Source organism: Misgurnus anguillicaudatus, chromosome 20, assembly GCF_027580225.2.
Source record: "Misgurnus anguillicaudatus chromosome 20, ASM2758022v2, whole genome shotgun sequence".
Lineage (NCBI taxonomy): Eukaryota > Metazoa > Chordata > Actinopteri > Cypriniformes > Cobitidae > Misgurnus > Misgurnus anguillicaudatus.
The window spans coordinates 24,773,348-24,793,785 of NC_073356.2; the positions used below are offsets into that span (position 1 = coordinate 24,773,348).

The 20,438-nt window shown below is 38.3% G+C and overlaps 2 protein-coding genes across 2 annotated transcripts in view; both read left to right on the plus strand.

Annotated features, from left to right (window-relative positions):
• Positions 1-220: 220 nt before the first annotated feature.
• LOC129455652 (probable thiopurine S-methyltransferase) lies at positions 221-3,331 on the plus strand. Its single transcript, XM_055220416.2, has 8 exons — positions 221-347; positions 1,639-1,731; positions 1,813-1,945; positions 2,336-2,388; positions 2,506-2,580; positions 2,754-2,839; positions 2,945-2,989; positions 3,136-3,331. Exons 1-8 carry the CDS (start codon positions 250-252, stop codon positions 3,252-3,254), a joined length of 702 nt encoding a protein of 233 aa, XP_055076391.2. The 5' UTR covers positions 221-249; the 3' UTR covers positions 3,255-3,331.
• A 641-nt stretch (positions 3,332-3,972) lies between these two features.
• Positions 3,973-20,438, plus strand: part of LOC129454464 (exostosin-1c) — a 71,316-nt gene continuing 54,850 nt past the window's right edge. The window contains exons 1-2 of the mRNA XM_055218996.2: positions 3,973-4,966; positions 17,969-19,205. Of these exons, the coding sequence (XP_055074971.1) occupies positions 18,268-19,205 (938 nt within the window). The 5' untranslated portion in view covers positions 3,973-4,966; positions 17,969-18,267. The remainder of the gene's footprint in view (positions 4,967-17,968; positions 19,206-20,438) is intronic.

Consider the following 20,438-nt stretch of genomic DNA (forward strand, 5'->3'; position numbering starts at 1 on the left):
CCATTTCTGCAGTCACAATGTACTATTTGCTGAGAAATATAAATTAATGATCATTTACAGCTATGGATATGACACCCAGGCAGTTAAATGGTTAAGATCACTTCAACCTTCAAAAAAAGGCTGTGAGAAGAAATGTATAACTACAGAACAAGTGATTAATAAATCTGTATATGACATGTTCTGCTGTTCTCACCAGTTCCAGAATCTGGATGCTAAAGAGACCAAAATCATCTAAAGACAAGAGAAAACATGTCAGCCCAAGCAAACCGAGTGATGGCTTTGTCAGAATGGGAGGACAGGTGGCAGGAGGGAAAAACTGGGTTTTTTCACAAACCTTGCGTTCACCAGTAATTACAGATCCACACTTACAAGCAATAGAACAGTATATAATTGTGCATCTCAATAAGGTTAAATGGTCCATATAGACAGTCTCATAATACACACCTGCATTGCCACGTTTATGTGTCTGGGCGGAACTTAACTTCCGGTCTAAACTGGCTAAACTGAACTCTGAAACAAATACACTGTTAACCCAGATATTGTCTTTACTTAAACAATCAAGTGAACATCACTTAATATTTTCTGTTTGAAGCCAAAGCTTAAAAAGTTTAGTTGTTTTCACTTTTAAGCTTACAAAATCCATTAAACTAAAACGTTCAAGTAAAATGAACTTAAAATTATTAGTTCATGTTGTGAAGAATACCCATAATCCTTTGCGCCTGAATATTTTGATTATTTTCTGCTTTTTCACAGAATAAAAACTGATAAGTACTTTCAGTACTTAAATATTTGTTAATAAAATGTCATAAAGGTTTAAGCTCTTATATTATTGATGTTGTTTTGTTGTAAATCATAATTTTATGAAGTCACCGTTTTGGTGATCAGTGTTTCCGTACATGAACCCTGTTCATAACATTACATTGTATTTCTCTCCACAGTACTGACAATGTATGTCAAAAACACAGTTTTGTGTGTGTTTCTGTGAAAAATCACATGTGTTTAATGATTGACTTAAAGTTGGTCATTAATTTTGTGTTATAATACCATTTATAACATCAAAAGTAATATAAAGTGATAAAAACTAAAGTTATACGCAACGGGTTTTACTCACAAATTTCTAGTAATGTCAACTAATTCGGGTTAAGAGTGCAGGAATATTGGAAGAAATTAAAACATTAAGTCTATTCAACTTAAAATTGTTGTTAGAACAACTTATATGTTTAAGTAAACTTCCCTTAAAGTTTTTAAGTAATCATTACTTAATTTTTTTTAAGTAAACTCAACTTATCCGGGCTAATCGAAAATAACAAATGTTTTGTTTTTCTAAAAATGAGGGGAGACGGCGATCATAGATAACTGCTATGTGAAGGGAGGTTTGGCAGTCGATCTGTAGCTAAGATTGTATACACTGAGCTACATTACTGTATAGAATGTGTATAGTGTAGTTTTTGATACGCTTTAGATATAATTTGAACTAAGGTAATCTACTTCTTGTTGTTTTTATGCTTGTTATCAGAAATAAACTGAACTCTATAAGGACTCTGTTGCTGAAACCATCTAATCACACAATGTTATCAATGAAGTGTTATACAAACAGTTTATTTGATTTCACTTGCTTTTTTCCTGACTTATTGTTAGGTTGCTGGAAAACAACTTGGACAAAATTGTATGTGGACGAAAGGGTATTCGATTCTTCTTTCCACTATGTGGTAAAGCTGTGGACATGAAATGGTACAGGATCTAAAATTTATTTTAATGAAAAATATTTAAAAAATGTCCTTGTGTTCTCTAAACTTTCCATTATATTTTCAGGCTGGCAGACATGGGTCACACAGTGGTTGGAGTTGAATTTGCAGTAAAGGCAATAAAACAGTTTTTTGAAGAGCACGACCTAACATACAGTGAAGAGCTAGTATCCGAAATTCCTGGAGTGAAGGTTTTCAAGGTATCAGATGGTATTGTTTTGTCAAAGACATTAAATTACCATGGTAGTGGTGTACCTGATCACAAAGCTCTCATTTAAGCATCCAGATGGAATTACAGTACCCAAAAATCATAAAATGATTCGCTACAGTTGTATTGTTGGTATAGTATGACATGTCTTGGGTCTTATTTCTACTATGGGATTTACCCACTCACAATCAGAATTCTATCATTTACATTTTATGCATTTGGCAGATCAGATGCTTTTATCCAAAGTAATTTACAGTTACTGTACATTTGTGCTCTCTCTGACCTTGAACCCATGACCTTTTGAGTTGTTAATGCAGCCTGATGTTTACTGTGTGAGATAAAATTCATGCCCGCTCAACTAATGCATTTTACTTCTTCTCAGAGTACGGATGGAAAGATCTCCATCTATCAGTGTGATTTATACAAGTTCTCCAGGTGCGTGTTTTACCTTATCATTTTAGATGATAAAATATGCTACTACATGAAATCATTTATCTCTCTCTCTCTCTGTCTCTGCGTGTGTCCTCTGCCCCGGTCTTTGTTCACATGCAGTGCAATTGCAGGAAGGTTTGGAGAGATATGGGATAGAGGAGCACTGGTGGCTATTAACCCATGTGACAGGCAAAAGTATGTTGACCTTTTACACAAGGGATGGCCATTATTTGCAAATGTAAACCCCAAAAGGGTGATCAGGACCCTGTCACGTAGCTGCCTGTACATTATCTCTCACAAATTATATTATATTATATACACCCACACTTTTAATCTATATTTAAATTCATATCTTCTTCATTTGCAAGGTATGCCAGTCTCCTTATTTCCTTAATGGAGAGTGACTGCAAATATCTTTTGGATACGTTGGAATATAATCCTGAGTTATATAAAGGTAACATTAGAAGAGAATGCTAAATAGAATAGAGTCTCTTTTCTTTATATGTGTTATTTATATGGAGTATTTGATCATTTCTAATTGTCAAATTTGACATAACAGGTCCACCATTTTTGGTAACAGAAGGGGATGTGAAATATTTATTTGGTAAGTTTAGGTCTTTTGAAACTTACCTATAGTATTTCAGTTAGTTTAGTTTAGTTTTGGTCACTTTTTATATGGCCTTAGCTGGTCAGGCTGGAAGACCAGCTTAATCACCAGCTAAAACCAGCTTGTTTTGTCTCTTATTGCAGATGTGGCCTGTGACATTGAATTGCTTCAGACTGTAGATGGCTTTGAGGAAAGACACAGATCATGGGGAATCGATTCACTGACTGAGAAACTGTACTTTCTCACTCCAAAGAAACAATGACAATGACAGTCTTAAATTCCTGAATAATAGACCCATTTTAATCCACTTTTATTAAGTTTGTACGATGGGAATACAATGTTATCTACAATATTTTTTTTAAAATGTTTCACTATTTTAATAATTTTTGGTGACTAAAAAAACTTCGAGGCGTTTTTACCTACAGTACACATACTGTATAGTGAATGATGAGTGCTTTCTGTTTGACCACAAGAGGGCAGTAGATTAAAAGGGAAGTCTTGCGCAACATTCAGTATGTCAACAACAAAGATAAACACCCCTTTCCATGTTTTAAACTGACGAAACTGTAAGTGTAAAGAAATTAAACGAGTTATATAGCCTACGTTTTAGCTCATATTTTCTTTTTATATTTCTTGAACACTGAATGTTCAGGTCATATTTAAGTTCACGTCTCTTCCATATTAGCTACATTTTTGGTTTTAAATGCAAACAAATATGCACATGATAACTTTATTAACAAGTGTTTAATCAAGACAACGTGTAACGTTTTAACGTTATTTTTTTATTTTAATAACTTTCTTAACTCGAGCAGATAGTTTATAGCTTGTTGTCAAAAAAACAAAACAAAAAACATGACGCTGTGCCCTATGGCCTCCTCCGCTGACGCGCACCGCTGGCCAGATGTGCGTCTGTTTACTTTAAATTTAGCTCGTGCGAAGGCACCTCGAGTCCCTTAGCCAATCACAAACGCTGGGGGCGTGGTCGACTGTAATATTGAGGATGCGAGGTAACGAACAATGTAAACCCATATGCGGATGGATATCGTGGATTGGAATTAATTGTAGATTTTATAAAATTGTCTAAATGTAAAGAAAAGGGGATTTATCATTGGACGTTGGCGGCATCGCGTTGAGACAGATCCGGGTGCGATTGAACGGAATTTGAGGTAACGTTAGTGCACCGTTGAAGTTCAGCTAGAGGTACTGTCAGACAAAACAACGGTGTTGCGTTGTGCATCCGCATCGCTTTAATACTTTATTCATTCGTGACTCGTCCAGATTTTATAATTCAAGGCCACGGAGACCTTCGATTTTAAATGTGCTGCCCACCCCAATGGCACAGGCTGCGACCATTGTTTCCTTGTCATATTTCATACACAACAACACAGCGTCTTTCGTCCATGCACCGACAGCTCACTAAAATATTTACGTGGCTGCTGGCGTGTTGGTTTGCTTTGTGTATAGACGGCAGCCTGTCTCCTCATTCTTTCTAACGACACCACGCGCAATTAAGGTAAGAAGCCACGTTATTACCGCGAGACCCATAACTGAACTTAGACTCATACTAATTATATAAATACCCAGAATGGAATATTAATAACATATTTAAAGAAATTCTGCCTCTTATCTGAGTGGAAAGAGCGAGAGGGACGCAGAAAGAGGTGTGAGATTACGAGCGAACGCGCGCTCGCTGCGTCTGCTCGTGCGATCCGCTCTGTAACTCAATCAGGTTGTAGAGCTGTGAAGGGAGAGGACGCGCTTTTCAGGGGAGAGAAGGAGAGAGAGAAGTGTCCACAGAGAGCTTCAGGGGTGGACCGTATGGCGCGGGTGTTATTGCATCACGTAACATTGTGCTAGTGAAAACATAAGCAGGGACATTTGACGGAGAGAGAGAGGAGAGGAGGAAGCGTTCAGTCAGTGTCGGCAGATGATGAGGAAGGATGCGGCCATACTGAAGGACCAGCGTTATAACAGGTAACGCACTTATCTCACCTTTACACTGAATAATAATAACAAAGCAAGCGAGAGTAGTTGTAGCTAGTAGGCTATAGATATCCTACAACTGAATTTAACATACATTTACAAGTGGTTAATGTTAAGTGGAACAACACATACTTTCCCATTATTTAGTTGTATGTATTACCATTACTGTACATATATGCTCAAACATTTGAGTAATCTATATTAAGCAATGCTTATTTAAAATGTATAATTTTCTACCTGTATAAATGAATGACTGGCAGCAGCCCATTAAGTATGCATGCTGACAGCAGTTATTACAAGTAAGACCTGATTAATAGTATTTTTTATGTATTGTAATTATTTATATACACTCACAAATCTCAAACAATATTACAACATTCCTATTTAAAATGTTATATTACTCACTACCTGTATAAATGGAGCCCTATAAAGTATGCATGCTGAGAGCAGTGATTACAAATTAGAGATGTCTGACATACCACAGGTGTATCAGGACCACCACCACCACGCCATTTCAAATGCATGTGTTTTTAATTAGATCCCAAGACACCTATAGTGGTTAAAACAGTAACTTGATTGTGCGTGATAAGTTATGTGCAGTCTTACTGTTTAAAATTCGCATTTTTTTGCCGTGCAAAACCATGCAGACTCCAAACTGTTTGGGGGGAAATGTACCACCCGGCTTGGTATGTGAATAGATTTCTTCATCATTTGATTTTTGTGCTATTATGAGAGCACCATGTGAAATGAATAAAGCGTCCACCCCTGCGGTGGAGTTGAAAGAAGAGGGGAATCGGTAGGGGATGGAAAAATGGCTGGAATCTTGACCCTTCTTACAGGCTCTTATAACTCACTCCATAGCATCATATAACGTATATGACTTTATTTAGACCAGAGAAAGGTAACGGAGAGAGGAGGAGCATGGGAATGAATACCCAGGCATTGTGACACAGTAAGCTCATGATATTTAGATTTAGGTTTTCAGCTCTTAAATATATGCCCTGTATTCATACATTTATGACTGCTAGAGCTGATAACCTCCAATCGTCTCAACCCATCCTGTTTGTTAGCATAATTAGCCTTTGTGGCATGTGTGCAGAGAACATATTGTGTAGACTAATCATGCCTGCTGGTAATTATTGTTGTCCAGTAATTAAAACATGAAAGTAGTGGGAGGTTGTTGAACAAGATGTAACCGTCTTCTCAACCATATTGCACCAGAAATTACATGTCAGTCTGTGAGCGCAAACAACTTTTTTGCCCTAGTTTCTTTTTTAATCTGCATTTGCTGATTTGAGATGACTCCAAAACTCCATGTCCTGTATGTTCTTAAGACGATTTGATTTAGATTTTTCACAAACATCTTCCACGCTGAAATTACATTCGCATTAGTCATTTTGGTCTGTGTTTTCTCAAAAGCTCATCTGACTGCAGGCCAGACTGACGTCCCAGCAGGCTTGACCACAAGCTCAGCATGGGTCAGTCTCAGCACCACAAACATGCAGCAGAACTAGGCTGGGCAGTTGGCTCCAACCTTGCTGTCGCTTTCACTTGACCTGTAATGACAGAGTTTCGCGTTTAATTTTAACTCCGTCTCACCCACCTCACCACACCATTTGTATTTCTCTAGCATCAGTTGCCAGTAGCATTTTTCTTACACGTACAGCTTAGGGCAGTTGTTGCTAAATTAAGGAGGAAATCACAGAGACGCACTGTATCTTTTGGAGAGCTTCTGCGAGAACGAACATTTTCTTAGTTGGGGCAATTCTGGTGCATTCTGGGTATAAAATGTATATCTAAAACAAACAATCAAATGTGACCCTACCTGTGACAACCTAGCTAAAGCCTTTTTGTTAATTACTGTTTTTATGCATAAAATCATCCTACATATTGTAAAGAACATTCAGTGAAAATATAACCTTGCTACAGTATCTTTAATATTGATTGAGAAAGTCTATGTCAGGGGTGTCAAACATACGGCCCGCGGGCCGCATACGGCCCACAAAGGTGTCCAATCTGGCCCGCATGATGATTTATTAAATATAAAAATACATATTTTAAAAACCCTTTCAGGCGGGTGTCTAGTTCGTTTTTAATATAAGAGACTTGCGGAAAGCAGCAAAACGCGGAACATAGACTTAACACGGTGCCCAAAAATCTTGCTGTTGTATTGTTACTGCTCCGCTAAAGATCCACTTATTCCGCTGGTCCACTTCGTGTTTTCCCGACCGCTCCGCAGCATCTCTGTGTCCACTCTCTGCCTGGAGAGCGAAGGCGACAGTTTCCGAAGTTCGTTCCATTAACAGGTAGATTAATTACATTAAATCAGTTGTTAAACAACAGAATTAGTAATTTGGAAGTTTGTTTATGTATTTCTTCCGGTAATGATTTGCTGTCTGTGTTTTAAAAGTGCTAACAAGTGCTAGCAAGCAAACAACAACAACAAAATAGCCACATTCTTATTAACGTTACAATACATGTCTAATCGATTTAATGTTCCCTATCAGATCTAAGTTAATATAAACAATAAATTAATATAAATTTGCTGTTGTTGGCACACTTTGTAGACAAAAAATACAAAAAACACCAATGCCTTCACAAAATAACGACAGAGAACGGAAAGAGAGGCTGCTAAAGGCAGTTCAACATTGCAAACATGGATTCAAAGCTCCATCAAGCCAGCAGGTAAATCATATTGAATATTTAGCAGATTGTCACACTTTAATTCTTGTTATTATATTTCCCATTATAATCACATGCTAGTAATATAACACATCATAATATTTTATTAAAACCATAATAATAGTACCAACCCCCTTAGTGCCCTTTTTGGTTTGGGCCACTGCCCCATCTAGCATTTTCATTTTCTAAATGACTGTTCTCATTACAAATATATTCCAAAGAAAATTTAATGATTTATAAATAATTTTGGCATTAAGGAATAATGCAAAAGAAGTTAAATTAAGGCTTTTCAACCTAAGGCCAGTGGATTTTGTACAGATGTAAATTTGTGTGTATAATATGTCAGTATAAGTGTGACCTTATGAAATGTAGTTTTCACAGAGCTGTGTGTTTCTCTGGTTTTCTTGCTGAACAAACAAATTAATTGGTTTGTTTAGTTAATATTAACACAATTATCAGCACACTAAAGTTAAAAAAAAAAATCCGGCCCTCACATCATGGCGTTATTTACCATCCGGCCCTCAGCCTAAAATGAGTTTGACACCCCTGGTCTATGTCAAAGATTGAAATTAAGCAAAAATTAAATGGATTTTACAGACAGGGGCGCAAAATAGTCACACTGGTCAGATGCGGGTGTACTCGAATTGCAGTTGAGACAGGTTAGAAAGTTGCGGGCTTCTAATACAAAATAATTACATCAAATCTTACAAGGGAGATCTTTAAACCGGAACGTTTATTAGCCAAACATGTGTTGCTTCCAAGGGGGTTGGCCTTACAGTAAATCACACAGTGCTCTGGTTACTAAGAAATAGCTAAGTAGTAGTGATATTGAAAGTAATGTCATTTTTTTCCAGTGTTAAAAATACTTTTTTCAATCCCAGATTACTGTGCTGTGGCAACTACAAGCAATCCATTTATATAGCTTGTTATAAACAATGCCCATAAAAAAGAAAAATCACAAATTAGGCCTGCACAATATTTAAGGGGAAATTACATATATTTTATTTATTTATTCATTTTATTGCAATTTAGGAATTAACTTGCATTTCTTGAATTCGCAGATTTTTTTCTTTGCATTTGTATTTCTTGAAATCGGAGAGATTTCTCTCCATCCTCATATCCACCTGTTTTTTGCCGTAAATGTGGGCGCCGCCATCTTTGAGCTTTCTTGTTTATGACTTCCGGTGAGCCACTAAAGCTAATGGTAGTCTATTGCGAATGACACAAGTGTGCCGTTTTGACTGGCTGTTTAATGTTTATTATGAAATTCAGGAAGACCGACATAATTTGTGCAGTTAGGGGTTGCCATAATAGCTGATACAAATGCAGTAAATCTCTACAAAACATTTGTTTTAACCATAATCCATGCACAAAAACTGAATGTGTATGTGGCGCACGTGCACTCATGATCTGTATTTACAACTCCATCTAGTAAAACCTTTTATAGAAACTACCAGTAAACAATAAATACAATAATTCGATTACAGTACAGAATATATACGACATAATCTGCTAACTTAATGTTTAAAATAGTTCTTAATGTGTTTGCGCATACTTTTGTTATGTTTTAAATAAAAAAGCAAATACTTTAAAAAGTAAGCAAATAATTTCATAAGCTCATATCTCCACCTAATGCATACAAAGCGATGTAATAATATTTTCATAAAATGAAAACAATACTCAATACATGTAGTAGTTGAATATGTTTATTATGGTTTGTTAAAATAACGTACAATGTGTTGAATGATGCTGCTGACTGTGTCGAACTGCTTGAAGCTCGACGTGTCGCCATAAACAAGTCCATTAAAAATTGGCGTTTAAAAAAACCTCACACCAGAGGGACAGTTGTGACATTTTAAACCAGCCCCTAAAAAGTAGAAAAACGAAGTCTTGGTAAACTCCATGTACAAACACTCGACTGACTTTCCCATTGTAACGATACTGGTATGTCTCTGTGCTTTTATATTTGCGCATTGAAGACCCGTCACATCCGATCAACAACACGAAATGATTGAATATATCTTCATATATCAAGCCACTTCCTAATTTCATCCTCACACTAGTTCATACATGACAGGTGTAGTAAATATTAACTGTTTAAATCAGGTTTTATGTGTGCTCCCACTACACTGTTTTCTACCGGCTGGCTATTGAACCAGAAGTCTCGCGCAGGAAGGGAAATCCGTCACATTACTTACTTCCGCGTTCGAGAAAAAGGTGGATAGTGTAACACTGACAAAGGCATCCAAAATAGTCTTACTAAAAAAATGCTTGGTTTGTTCTGCAATGTTGATGCTGAAAAACTATATATTTTGCAGCCTTATCACAAATTAAATCTCTTTTATATTTCAATTGTTAGTCCAAAACTAAACAAAAAAATCAACCGACCCGAGTTCAATTACCGGCTCGAGGTCCTTTGTCGGTCCCATACCCCTCTCTCTCTCTCTCTACAGTGTACTTTTCTGTCCTATCCTAAACTACTGTCTGTCAATACAGGCAAAAATGAATAAAAAAAACCCAACTTGGATTAGATATTTCAATAGAAACATAAACATTTCTCACCAAATCATTCCAAACCAAAATGATCTAAGCTGTGCTATGCATGTTGGTTTCATATCTATGCTCTTCCTATATTTAATTCAATTGCCTTAATAAACCATTTTTATTATTTTAAGAAATGTGACAAGGGACATTAAAGAAATGACACGCTTCACTTTGAAAAAGGAAGAAAAATACACTTCAGAAGGATAAATTGTTCACTAAGCAGGCTTTTTAGCGCAGATCTGATTCATTCGTCAGAAAGGGAGACGGGCCAGGAGAGATAAGCTCTATGTCCAGCTGTCACACACTCATCATGTGAAAAAACTACTCGGGTTGAAGCGATCTGGGCAACAGGCACGACACAGGAAACTAACTCGGCATGCTTTCAACTGCTGCCTCTTAGCCACGTCCACCTGCTCGCTGTCCTTCTTCATATCCGTGATGCTTAGCCAACGTATAGCTTTTGACCTTACAAAGTGGAAAACACTTGTTCTGAAAAAGCTAATGAAGTGTCTGGAAGACGTATCGCTCCACGTTTCGAAGGCTGTGTTCACTTATTCAGCTGTTTCCTGTCATGGTGATTGAGCAAAACGCCATCACATCCCGATCTCATTACACTGCCTCCAGCTTGTTTCTAGACCTACCTCATTGTGATATATTGTGCAGAATAAGTGAGAAAGACTTACAGTGTAAGTGAAATGAAAGTAAGAGTATGGCTGAATGGGAAAAATAAAGGGTTGTAGAAAGCAAATGAGTAAGAGAAACGTCTCTCTGGGCCCGAAACAACCGGTCACACCCTCTGTGTGATTCCTGCCTTTTGTCAGCTGGGTTTTACGTTCGAGAATATTTGGAATGATGTTATGTAATAAGAATTTAAAGAAAGGAAAAATAATACAGTTGGATTACTGTTATATACCCTCACTGTTACGTATCATGTTCCTGGAGCTCGGAGAGTATTGCGTTAGCACTGTAAAAATGATATCAAATCAACATTTATTTAGTTACTTTATCTTAACAAATTAAGTTATGTCAACTTATCACAGGTCAAAACTTAAAATAGTAGGCTGAATTGACTTACATATCTAAGTTGTTATAACATTTTTACAGTGGATATATATATATATATATATATATATTTTACAGTTCAAACCTAGGGAACACACATACTTGTATACCATGTAATGCATTGTAAGTCACTTTGGATAAAGGCATTTGCCAAAAATATTTAAATGAACATTCATTGGTATATGGATTTGAGTTGATAATAAGCATTGGAAACACAACTAACACTTCCATCTTTGGCTATACGATCTCCCTGTTTTGCTGGTGGGTTATCCACATCCAAAAATCCACTGAATTTGCATTGTCCTATATTCAGGTGTGTTTGGTGTTCACAACTGGGAACAGTGCGAGTTAACCCTTGCGACAATAAATATCAGCATTTGCTAAGAAAATTGAGATTAACATTAACATTGAGGCAAAAAAAGACCAACGAAAGGAAAGCTGAGAAATCAATGTACTAACTAAGGTACTCGTGAATTAATAATGAGCAGCTTGTAATGGAATCCTCTGCATCTGTTTCCTGACAAATATGTGCTTGGCCTGCAGTGTTTAGATGGGAAAAACTTTACCATGCAAAACAACATAAGCACAAAGGTCTTACCATACATCACTAACATAAATATCTCACCGTCATACATGCATTCACACAAATGAGCATATTTCTATCTTATTATATGCCAATAACAATAGATGGCAATAGTTTTGCCCCTTGTACACTCACCTAAAGAATTATAAGGGAACACCATACTAATACTGTGTTTGACCCCCTTTCGCCTTCAGAACTGCTTTAATTCTACGTGGCATTGATTCAACAAGGTGCTAAAAGCATTCTTTAGAAATGTTGGCCCATATTGATAGGATAGCATCTTGCAGTTGATGGAGATTTTTGGGATGCATATCCAGGGCACGAAGCTCCCGTTTCTCCACATCCCAAAGGTCGGGTTGAGATCTGGTGACTGTGGGGGCCATTTTAGTACAGTGAACTCATTGTCATGTTCAAGAAACCAATTTGAAATGATTTGAGCTTTGTGACATGGTGTATTATCCTGCTGGAATAGCCATCTGAGGATGGGTCATAAAGGGATGGACATGGTCAGAAACAATGCTGAGGTAGGCCGTGGCATTTAAACGATGCCCAATTGGCACTAAGGGGCATAAAGTGTGCCAAGAAAACATCCCCCACACCATTACACCCCCAGCCTGCACAGTGGTAACAAGGCCTGATGGATCCATGTTCTCATTCTGTTTACGCCAAATTCTGACTCTACCATCTGAATGTCTCAACAGAAATCGAGACTCATCAGACCAGGCAACATTTTTCCAACCTTCAACTGTCAATTTTGGTGAGCTCGTGCAAATTGTAGCCTCTTTTTCCTATTAGTAGTTGAGATGAGTGGTACCCAGTGGGGTCTTCTGCTGTTGTAGCCCATCCTTCTCAAGGGTGTGCGTGTTGTGGCTTCACAAATGCTTTGCTGCATACCTCGGTTGTAAATTGTTGGTAATTCAGTCAAAGTTGCTCTTCTATCAGCTTGAATCAGTCGGCCCATTCTCCTCTGACCTCTAGCATCAACAAGGCATTTTCGCCCACAGGACTGCCACATACTGGATGTTTTTTTCCTTTTCACACCATTCTTTGTAAATCCTAGAAATGGTTGTGTGTGAAAATCACAGTAACTGAGCAGATTGTGAAATACTCAGACCGGAACGTCTTTCACCAACAACCATGCCACGCTCAAAATTGCTTAAATCACCTTTCTTTCCCATTCTGACATTCAGTTTGGAGTTCAGGAGATTGTCTTGACCAGGACCACACCCCTAAATGCATTGAAGCAACTGCCGTGTGAGTGGTTAATTAGGTCATTACATTCATGAGAAATTGAACAGGTGTTCCTAATAATCCTTTAGGTGAGTATATATATTGCAAGGGTTAAGATAACTCGCACTGTGCCCAGCTGTGAATACTACTATTTTAAGTTTTGACATGACTTATCAAAACAAAACTTAATTTTATATATATATATATATATATATATATATATGCACACTTTTTATTAACACAGTGCACACAAGCATACATATCTCAGTCATATAAAAGCAAGTATAATGAAGTCATTAACATTCATGTAACATTTAAAGGCGGGGTTCACAATCTCTGAAAGCCAATGTTGACATTTGAAATCACCTAAACAAACATGCTCCTACCCCAATGGAATCTGGACCTTTTTTTTATAAACCCACCCCACACACATACACAACCCGGGCAATGATGTCGTAATAACTGAAAGCAATATGCATTACTACGGTAGTCCAGGTCGAACAGGTTTTGATAGTACTGCATGTTTTGGCATGTCAATGGTTATTCTTCGTTTCACACGGAAGGCGACATTAAACGCCTGGCACAAGAGTAAGAGGCGGTGGTCGGAATTTTGCCACAGACACATGGCTGCAAGAGACAAAGATCGCATACACATGCTGCAGGCTCAAAGACTTGCATAGCACAAGTAAGTGTCCTAGCTTGACTCAATTTGTTCAACCGTATTTGCTTAAACCCCTTAGAGGTTTGATAGAACTGAGCGCTATATCCTCCGTGTTATTAGTAGACATGCCCCTTATTGCTGATTGGCTACAAGTGTGTTTTGGTGCTGGGCCCGACTCCGAGTCGCTTTCTATGAAACGCTTTCCAAAGCGTTTTTCAAAAATCGTGCACCCCACTTTTAATTTGTGGACGTTTAGTTTGTATACGGGCTGGAGGTGGATAAGAGTAAACCTATAGAGGAATAGAGCAAAAAGGCAGAGGAGAGGAGAGAAAAAAAGAGAAATATGGCAGGTGAGACCTGAAAGCTGTCTTTATACATTGCTTGGCTGTATAAACACTGACCTTCTATCATGCACCGCACACACAGGTACACATTTTGATGAAAATTGACGTACACCTCCCTTTCAAAACTGTCGCAGAACACAAAAACAAGCAACCTCAGTTTCCCAAAAGATTTACTGCCGTTAGATTTTAAAAGACGGTTATGTTTTCCCGCTCGCTCTTGATTTAAGTTTCTTAAAGCCTCTTTATTTTTTTCAAGTCCTTCATCTTCACTTCATCTGCTGAAGCTGAGCTAGAGCCCGCTGAGAGAGATGCTATCTCCTTCCTCATGTTTAGCATGTTGACAGCAAACACTGCACTAGTGTGTGTGTGTGTGTGTATGTGAAAACAGCTAAAGATTAAGACCAATAGATCACTGTTTTTGACCAATTTTGTAGCCCTTCAAACAATCTCCTATGTACCTCTCTGTCTGGACTTACACACACAGAGTACAGTCACACAAGTATTAATAAAGCATATACTAGTACAGTTTAACATCTCTTGTGCCGTAAAAAATACTGTAAGGATTTACTAAGGACACGCAGTGAAAAATTTGCACTGAACAGGGGTGGGGATGTTTTTGCGACTGACCTTATTACATTTGAAAGAGATTCCCTTTCCAGACACAAATTTTTTTTGGGGGGGTGTATATAAATGAATCACGCAATGTGATTTGCTAAGGTTTGGCTCTTGTCAGTTTTCTGGTATTTGTGCCATTATTTAATGCCTTAAAAAGCATGTCTTAAACCCTTAAAGGAACACGCCCACATTTTGGGAATTTAGCTTATTCACCGTATCCCCCAGAGTTAGATAAGTCCATACATACCTCTCTCATCTCCGTGCGTGCTGTAACTCTGTCTGACGCAGCCCCCGCTAGCTTAGCTTAGCACAAAGACTGGAAATGCATGGCTCCAGCTAGTATACTGCTCCCAATAAGTGACAAAATAACGCGATCATTTTCCTATTTATGTGTTGTGATTTGTATAGTCAAACCGTGTACAAATAACAAGGTGATATGAGACACAGCGATCTTTTAACAGTATACATACTGAGAACTATATTCTCTGAAGACGAAGCACTGCCGCATGGGCGGAGTGATTTGCACAACTCTGACCGAACTCCCTGCTCCTCACCAGGGGCTTCTCGTGTGCTGCGAGCAGATCACTCCGCCCATGCGGCAGTGCTTCGTCTTCAGAGAATATAGTTCTCAGTATGTATACTGTTAAAAGATCGCTGTGTCTCATATCACCTTGTTATTTGTACACGGTTTGACTATACAAATCACAACACAAAAATAGGAAAATGATCGCGTTGTTTTGTCGCTTGTTGGGAGCAGTGTACTGGCTGGGGCCATGCATTTGCGGTCTTTGTGCTAAGCTAAGCTAGCGGGGGCTGCGTCAGACAGAGTTACAGCACGCACGGAGATGAGAGAGGTATGTATGGACTTATCTAACTCTGGGGGATACGGTGAATAAGCTAAATTCCCAAAATGTGGGCGTGTTCCTTTAAACTGTCTGAAATTCAGTTCACTCCCACTGGCGCTTCTTTGAAATTTCGTTCTCATTTTTAGTAAATCTGGCTCATAGTGTATTAATATTGAAACTGTGCAGCACATTTTACTTTGTGCAAAAGGGGCACCCTTACATCAAACAGGTTATTCCACAAAATGACTAAATTAAAATGTTATTTGAGTCTTCAATAAAGTTTGCATACCCCCCCCTACATTTCAGTTTGGCAACCACTGCACCCATTTCAAATTAAGAATGGTCTTATATTCGTGTTTAGTGGATTTGGTTGTAAAGTATGTTTTTACACTACCATCTAAGGTTTGTTTAACTACCTGTGCACAGCACCTTAAAGGAAAACACCACCGTTTTTCAATATTTTAATTAGTGCTGCACAATTAATCGCATCGCAATCGCGATGTCAGCCTGTGCGATTATAAGACCGCAAAAAGTTGCAATTATATTAAATAAATAAATGTGTGGACTTTTTAATACAAACTCTGATAACAGTTTGAGGATTTTCCTTGCTGTTTAAAAAAAGAAAAAAAATCGAACAAAAAAGGCAGTGCACGTGTGGCATGCACGTGTGTGGTGTGCGTCGTCACTTATACCAGAGCGAAGATGGATGCAGAGGAGGTTGACAGTGATCTGGTAGCTAAAAAAAAATCTATGTCTGTTGTATGGCGGTATTTTGGATTACTGACACTGAGCAGTTGTTACATCACGTGGCAATACGAAAACATTTCTAGTTTTAAAAAAACACATTTTAGCTAAACTGTGTGTGGATTTTCCTTAAAACCCATCAAGTTGACTCATGATACCATTTAGTATAATCGCACATCGCAATATTAGCACCAATAACCGCAATGGGAAAAATTACCCAAATCGTGCAGCCCTAATTTTAATATGTTCTTCCCTCAACAAATTAATACATACCTTTCTTTTCTTAATGCGTGCACTTCATCTTTGTACAGCGCGTTGTGAATGTGTTAGCATTTAGCTTAGCCCCATTTATTCCTTAGGATCCAAACGGGGTTGAATTTAGAAGCCACCAAACACTTCCATGTTTCCCCTATTTAAAGACTGCTACATGAGTAGTTACACGAGTATGTATGGTGGCATAAAATAAAATGTGATTTTTTTTAACGGATAAAAAATGAGAACTATATTGTATGGTGAAAAAGCACTTAGTTTGCAGCACTTCAACCTAGGGTGCAGTAACATCATCAATTTCCCCTCTCGCTCAAACTTCCGAAGTCAGGAGTGATGATGCAAACTAAGTGCTCTTCCACTATACAATATAGTTATATTAATAATATATAATATATTTTTTATTCGCTTAGAAAATTGTCACGTTTTTTGCCACGTTTATTTTGTGCCATCATACTACTCATGTAAGAGTCTTTAAATGGGGAAACATGGAAGTGTTTGGTGTCTTCTAAATTCATCTCTGTTTGGATCCTAAGGAATGAATGGGGCTAGGTTAAATTCTAACACATTCACAACGCGCTGTACAAAGATTAAGTGCACGCATTGAAAGAAGATAGGTATGTATTAATTTGTTTAAGTTGAGGTAAGAACATAGTAAAATGTTAAAAAGCGGTGGTGTTTTCCTTTAACATACACAATGACTAAGCTGTTCATTTCAAAGTGTGGTGTCTATAATTTTAACCACAAAGCTCTGTCTTTTTACCTTGACTTTTTTACATTTCGCCATGTTTAAAAATTCATGAAAGTCATTGCATTAAATAACAGAATATCAAGGAAAGTGGCACCTTTTTAAAAGAAAGATAGCACAGTCTTTTCCTGCAAAACGAAATAGAAATGTTTTTTGTGTTTCAATGATGAAAATTATAGCTGTACTGTTAATAAGTAAGACAAAAGCATTTGGATAAATTCTGGTTATCAGACACCATTTCAATATACTTAATACCTGTCATCCATGTGCTATGACACAGCTTTAGTGGATGCATATATTTCTTCAGCTGTGTTAAGTACGTTTTAGAAAGAGATCTAGCATAAATATTTAGCAGATAATACTTAGTTTGACATTTTGTTATGTAATGCAGTGACATGTCTGCTTAATTGTCCAAGTATTTTTTGTGGCCTCTGTATATATTTAAGTTTTTAATATGATATAATTATAAGTTAATTTTTTAACCACATCAGTGCACTGCATTAAAAAAGAAACTGCCACCCATGATGCATCCTTGCTTCATCACACGAATTTTTTCATGTTTTTGTATGAGGCGGATGTTGTTTGAGGACAGAATGAGTGTGTGTGTCCAAGTGCTGAAAGAAATGAACAGAAGGCTGTGTAGTGAAGTGTGTTGTTGTTTCTTGTAGGGGCGCGCAGAGGGATTCACTGAGCCATGAGGAGAGAGGCGCTACGAAGAGAGGGGAAATTTCACCGCATCACTTCCAGTGCACGACAGCGAAGAGTAAATACATTTATGTCGCATGAGCCTATCATGCTGTAAGCAGAGAACGGATAAGCAAGAGTGATTCGTCTTTGTCTTTTTCGCTAATGGACAAGTGGACACTGGGGCTATGCTGGAGCTTCGGCCCCTGCTGTCCACCCCATCTCCTCCCTGCTGAGGCTCCCGGCCGGGCCCCGGAGCACAGAGGGTGAGAGAGACAGCCTCATGCAGGCACGCAAGAAGTACGTGCTTCTGAGCCTATGCACGTGCTGCTGGCTGCTGCTTTATTATTGGGGTGGCTTGCAGGAACGCCTTCTGGGTCTCATCACCCACAGGAGGGGGGATGTGGCACGGCCCTGGCCCGACTGGCTGGATCGGGCCCTGCTCCCAGGCTACGCTGACCAGGCCGAGCTTCAGCATGGCGGAGGACCCGGTGAGTCACCCAGGCAACGGCGGCAGGCATGGGCTGGAATTTACAAAGACAGTCGATGTAGGATGGACACCTGCTTTGACTTTGCCAGGTGTCAAGCTCAAAATAGTTTTCGTGTGTACGTCTATCCGCCAGAGAAAGGAGAACGGGTGTCAGAAAGTTACCGGAAGATTCTCACCTCAGTTTCCGAATCACGCTATTACACGTCGGACCCGCGCGAAGCATGCCTTTTTGTGCTGGGCATCGACACGCTGGACAGGGACCAACTGTCCACACAGTTCGTGCCCAACGTTGACGAACGCATTCGAGGATATCCTCTCTGGAACGACGGGCGCAACCACGTCATCTTCAACCTTTATTCGGGAACCTGGCCTAATTACACAGAGGACCTGGGCTTTAATGTAGGTCAGGCCATTTTGGCCAAAGCAAGCCTGAACACTGAACACTTCAGACCGGGCTTTGACGTCTCCATACCTCTGTTCTCTAAAGAACACCCGCAAAAGGGCGGCGAGAGGGGATGGTTAGTTCGCAACACCGTCCCGCCACGACGGAAATACTTGTTAATGTTTAAAGGGAAACGTTACTTGACGGGCATCGGCTCAGACACTCGCAACGCTTTGCATCATATCCACAACGGCAAGGACATTGTGTCGCTAACAACGTGTCGCCACGGCAAGGACTGGGAGAAACACAAGGACGCACGCTGCGACCATGACAACCAAGAGTACGAAAGGTAAGTCACATAAATGAGCCATTGGGGAGTTTCTGTACCTGCAGTCATAGCATGAGGAGTTATGAACATTATGAGATCAGTTTCAGTGACTGCATGACTGAGTTTGTCAGTGACACCCTAAGCAATGAACTCAGATTGCTGTGTGTTAAATACAAGATGATGCTATCAGTTACCGTAGGGTGTAGGTTACTTATGTAATACATGACAAAGTGTCAGCTGTGAATAACATGTAAATGTAAAAAGGCCTCATTTATCGAACACACAAAGCAGATTTTCGGTGTAAATGCAGGATTTAATTCATTGAGACAATTTGCATGGTTCTTCTCGCATTTCATGAATGAGGCGGGTGATTCTCGCGAAATTAGACTTGTGAGGTGTCATAAAACATTTTGATAAAAAAAGTAAGAGTATCAAGATAAGAAGCATACAGTTACAAACATCTCTTCATGTACTATTTTGCACATTAAATGATATCCTACAAACCAATTTTGTTGTTTTTTCCACATTCAAGAGGAAAAATTTCATTACCGCAACGTGTCCATGACTGGATTTGGGTTCTTTGACATGGAAAATTTATAATTAAAAAATCTAAAAAATAAAAAGCTTCATTGCATGTTATACTATAAACATTTACAGTAAAGAAACATGTTTTATTTGGTGATCATTGGTAAATGTAGAGACAATAATAAGGAATATAAATGTGTCCAAGACCAATTTTCTCATCCTCAGCAACAATTTTCAATCCTTGTTTAACCCCTCAAGGAACTAACATTTTCCAAAAAAAATTTGTTGGAAGGGACATAATTGACTGTGACACTCAAGATGGCTACCAGGTAAGCAGTTCTTATTTTTTCTCTCCAGATAAAAGTTGAAATTTTGTTTGTCATAGTACCTAGACAACTTTTTAGTTCTCATTACCGAAACATTAGTTTGTAAATGCATATATTTAATGTAATATCATGTTGCGGTAATGATATATTTTATAATGATAATCTAAAAAATAAAAAGCTTCAGTGCATGTTATACTATAAACATTTACAGTAAATAAACAGGTGGTATTTTGTGATCATTGGTAAAGGTAGAGACAATAATAAGGAACATAAATGTGTCCAAGACCAATTTTCTCATTCTCCGCAAAAATTTTCAAATCATTCAAAAAAAATTGCTGGAAGGGACATAATTGACTGTGACACTCAAGATGGCTACCAGATAAGCAGTTCTTATTTTTCACGA

Bases quoted from the DNA above. Each gene is read 5' to 3' on its own strand.
- LOC129455652 (XM_055220416.2), top strand. From the start codon at position 250: ATGTCAGCCCAAGCAAACCGAGTGATGGCTTTGTCAGAATGGGAGGAC. The intron at 348-1,638 runs GTAATTACAGAT...ACTTATTGTTAG, and splicing joins CACAAACCTTGCGTTCACCA to GTTGCTGGAAAACAACTTGG. The intron at 2,840-2,944 runs GTAACATTAGAA...TTGACATAACAG, and splicing joins TAATCCTGAGTTATATAAAG to GTCCACCATTTTTGGTAACA.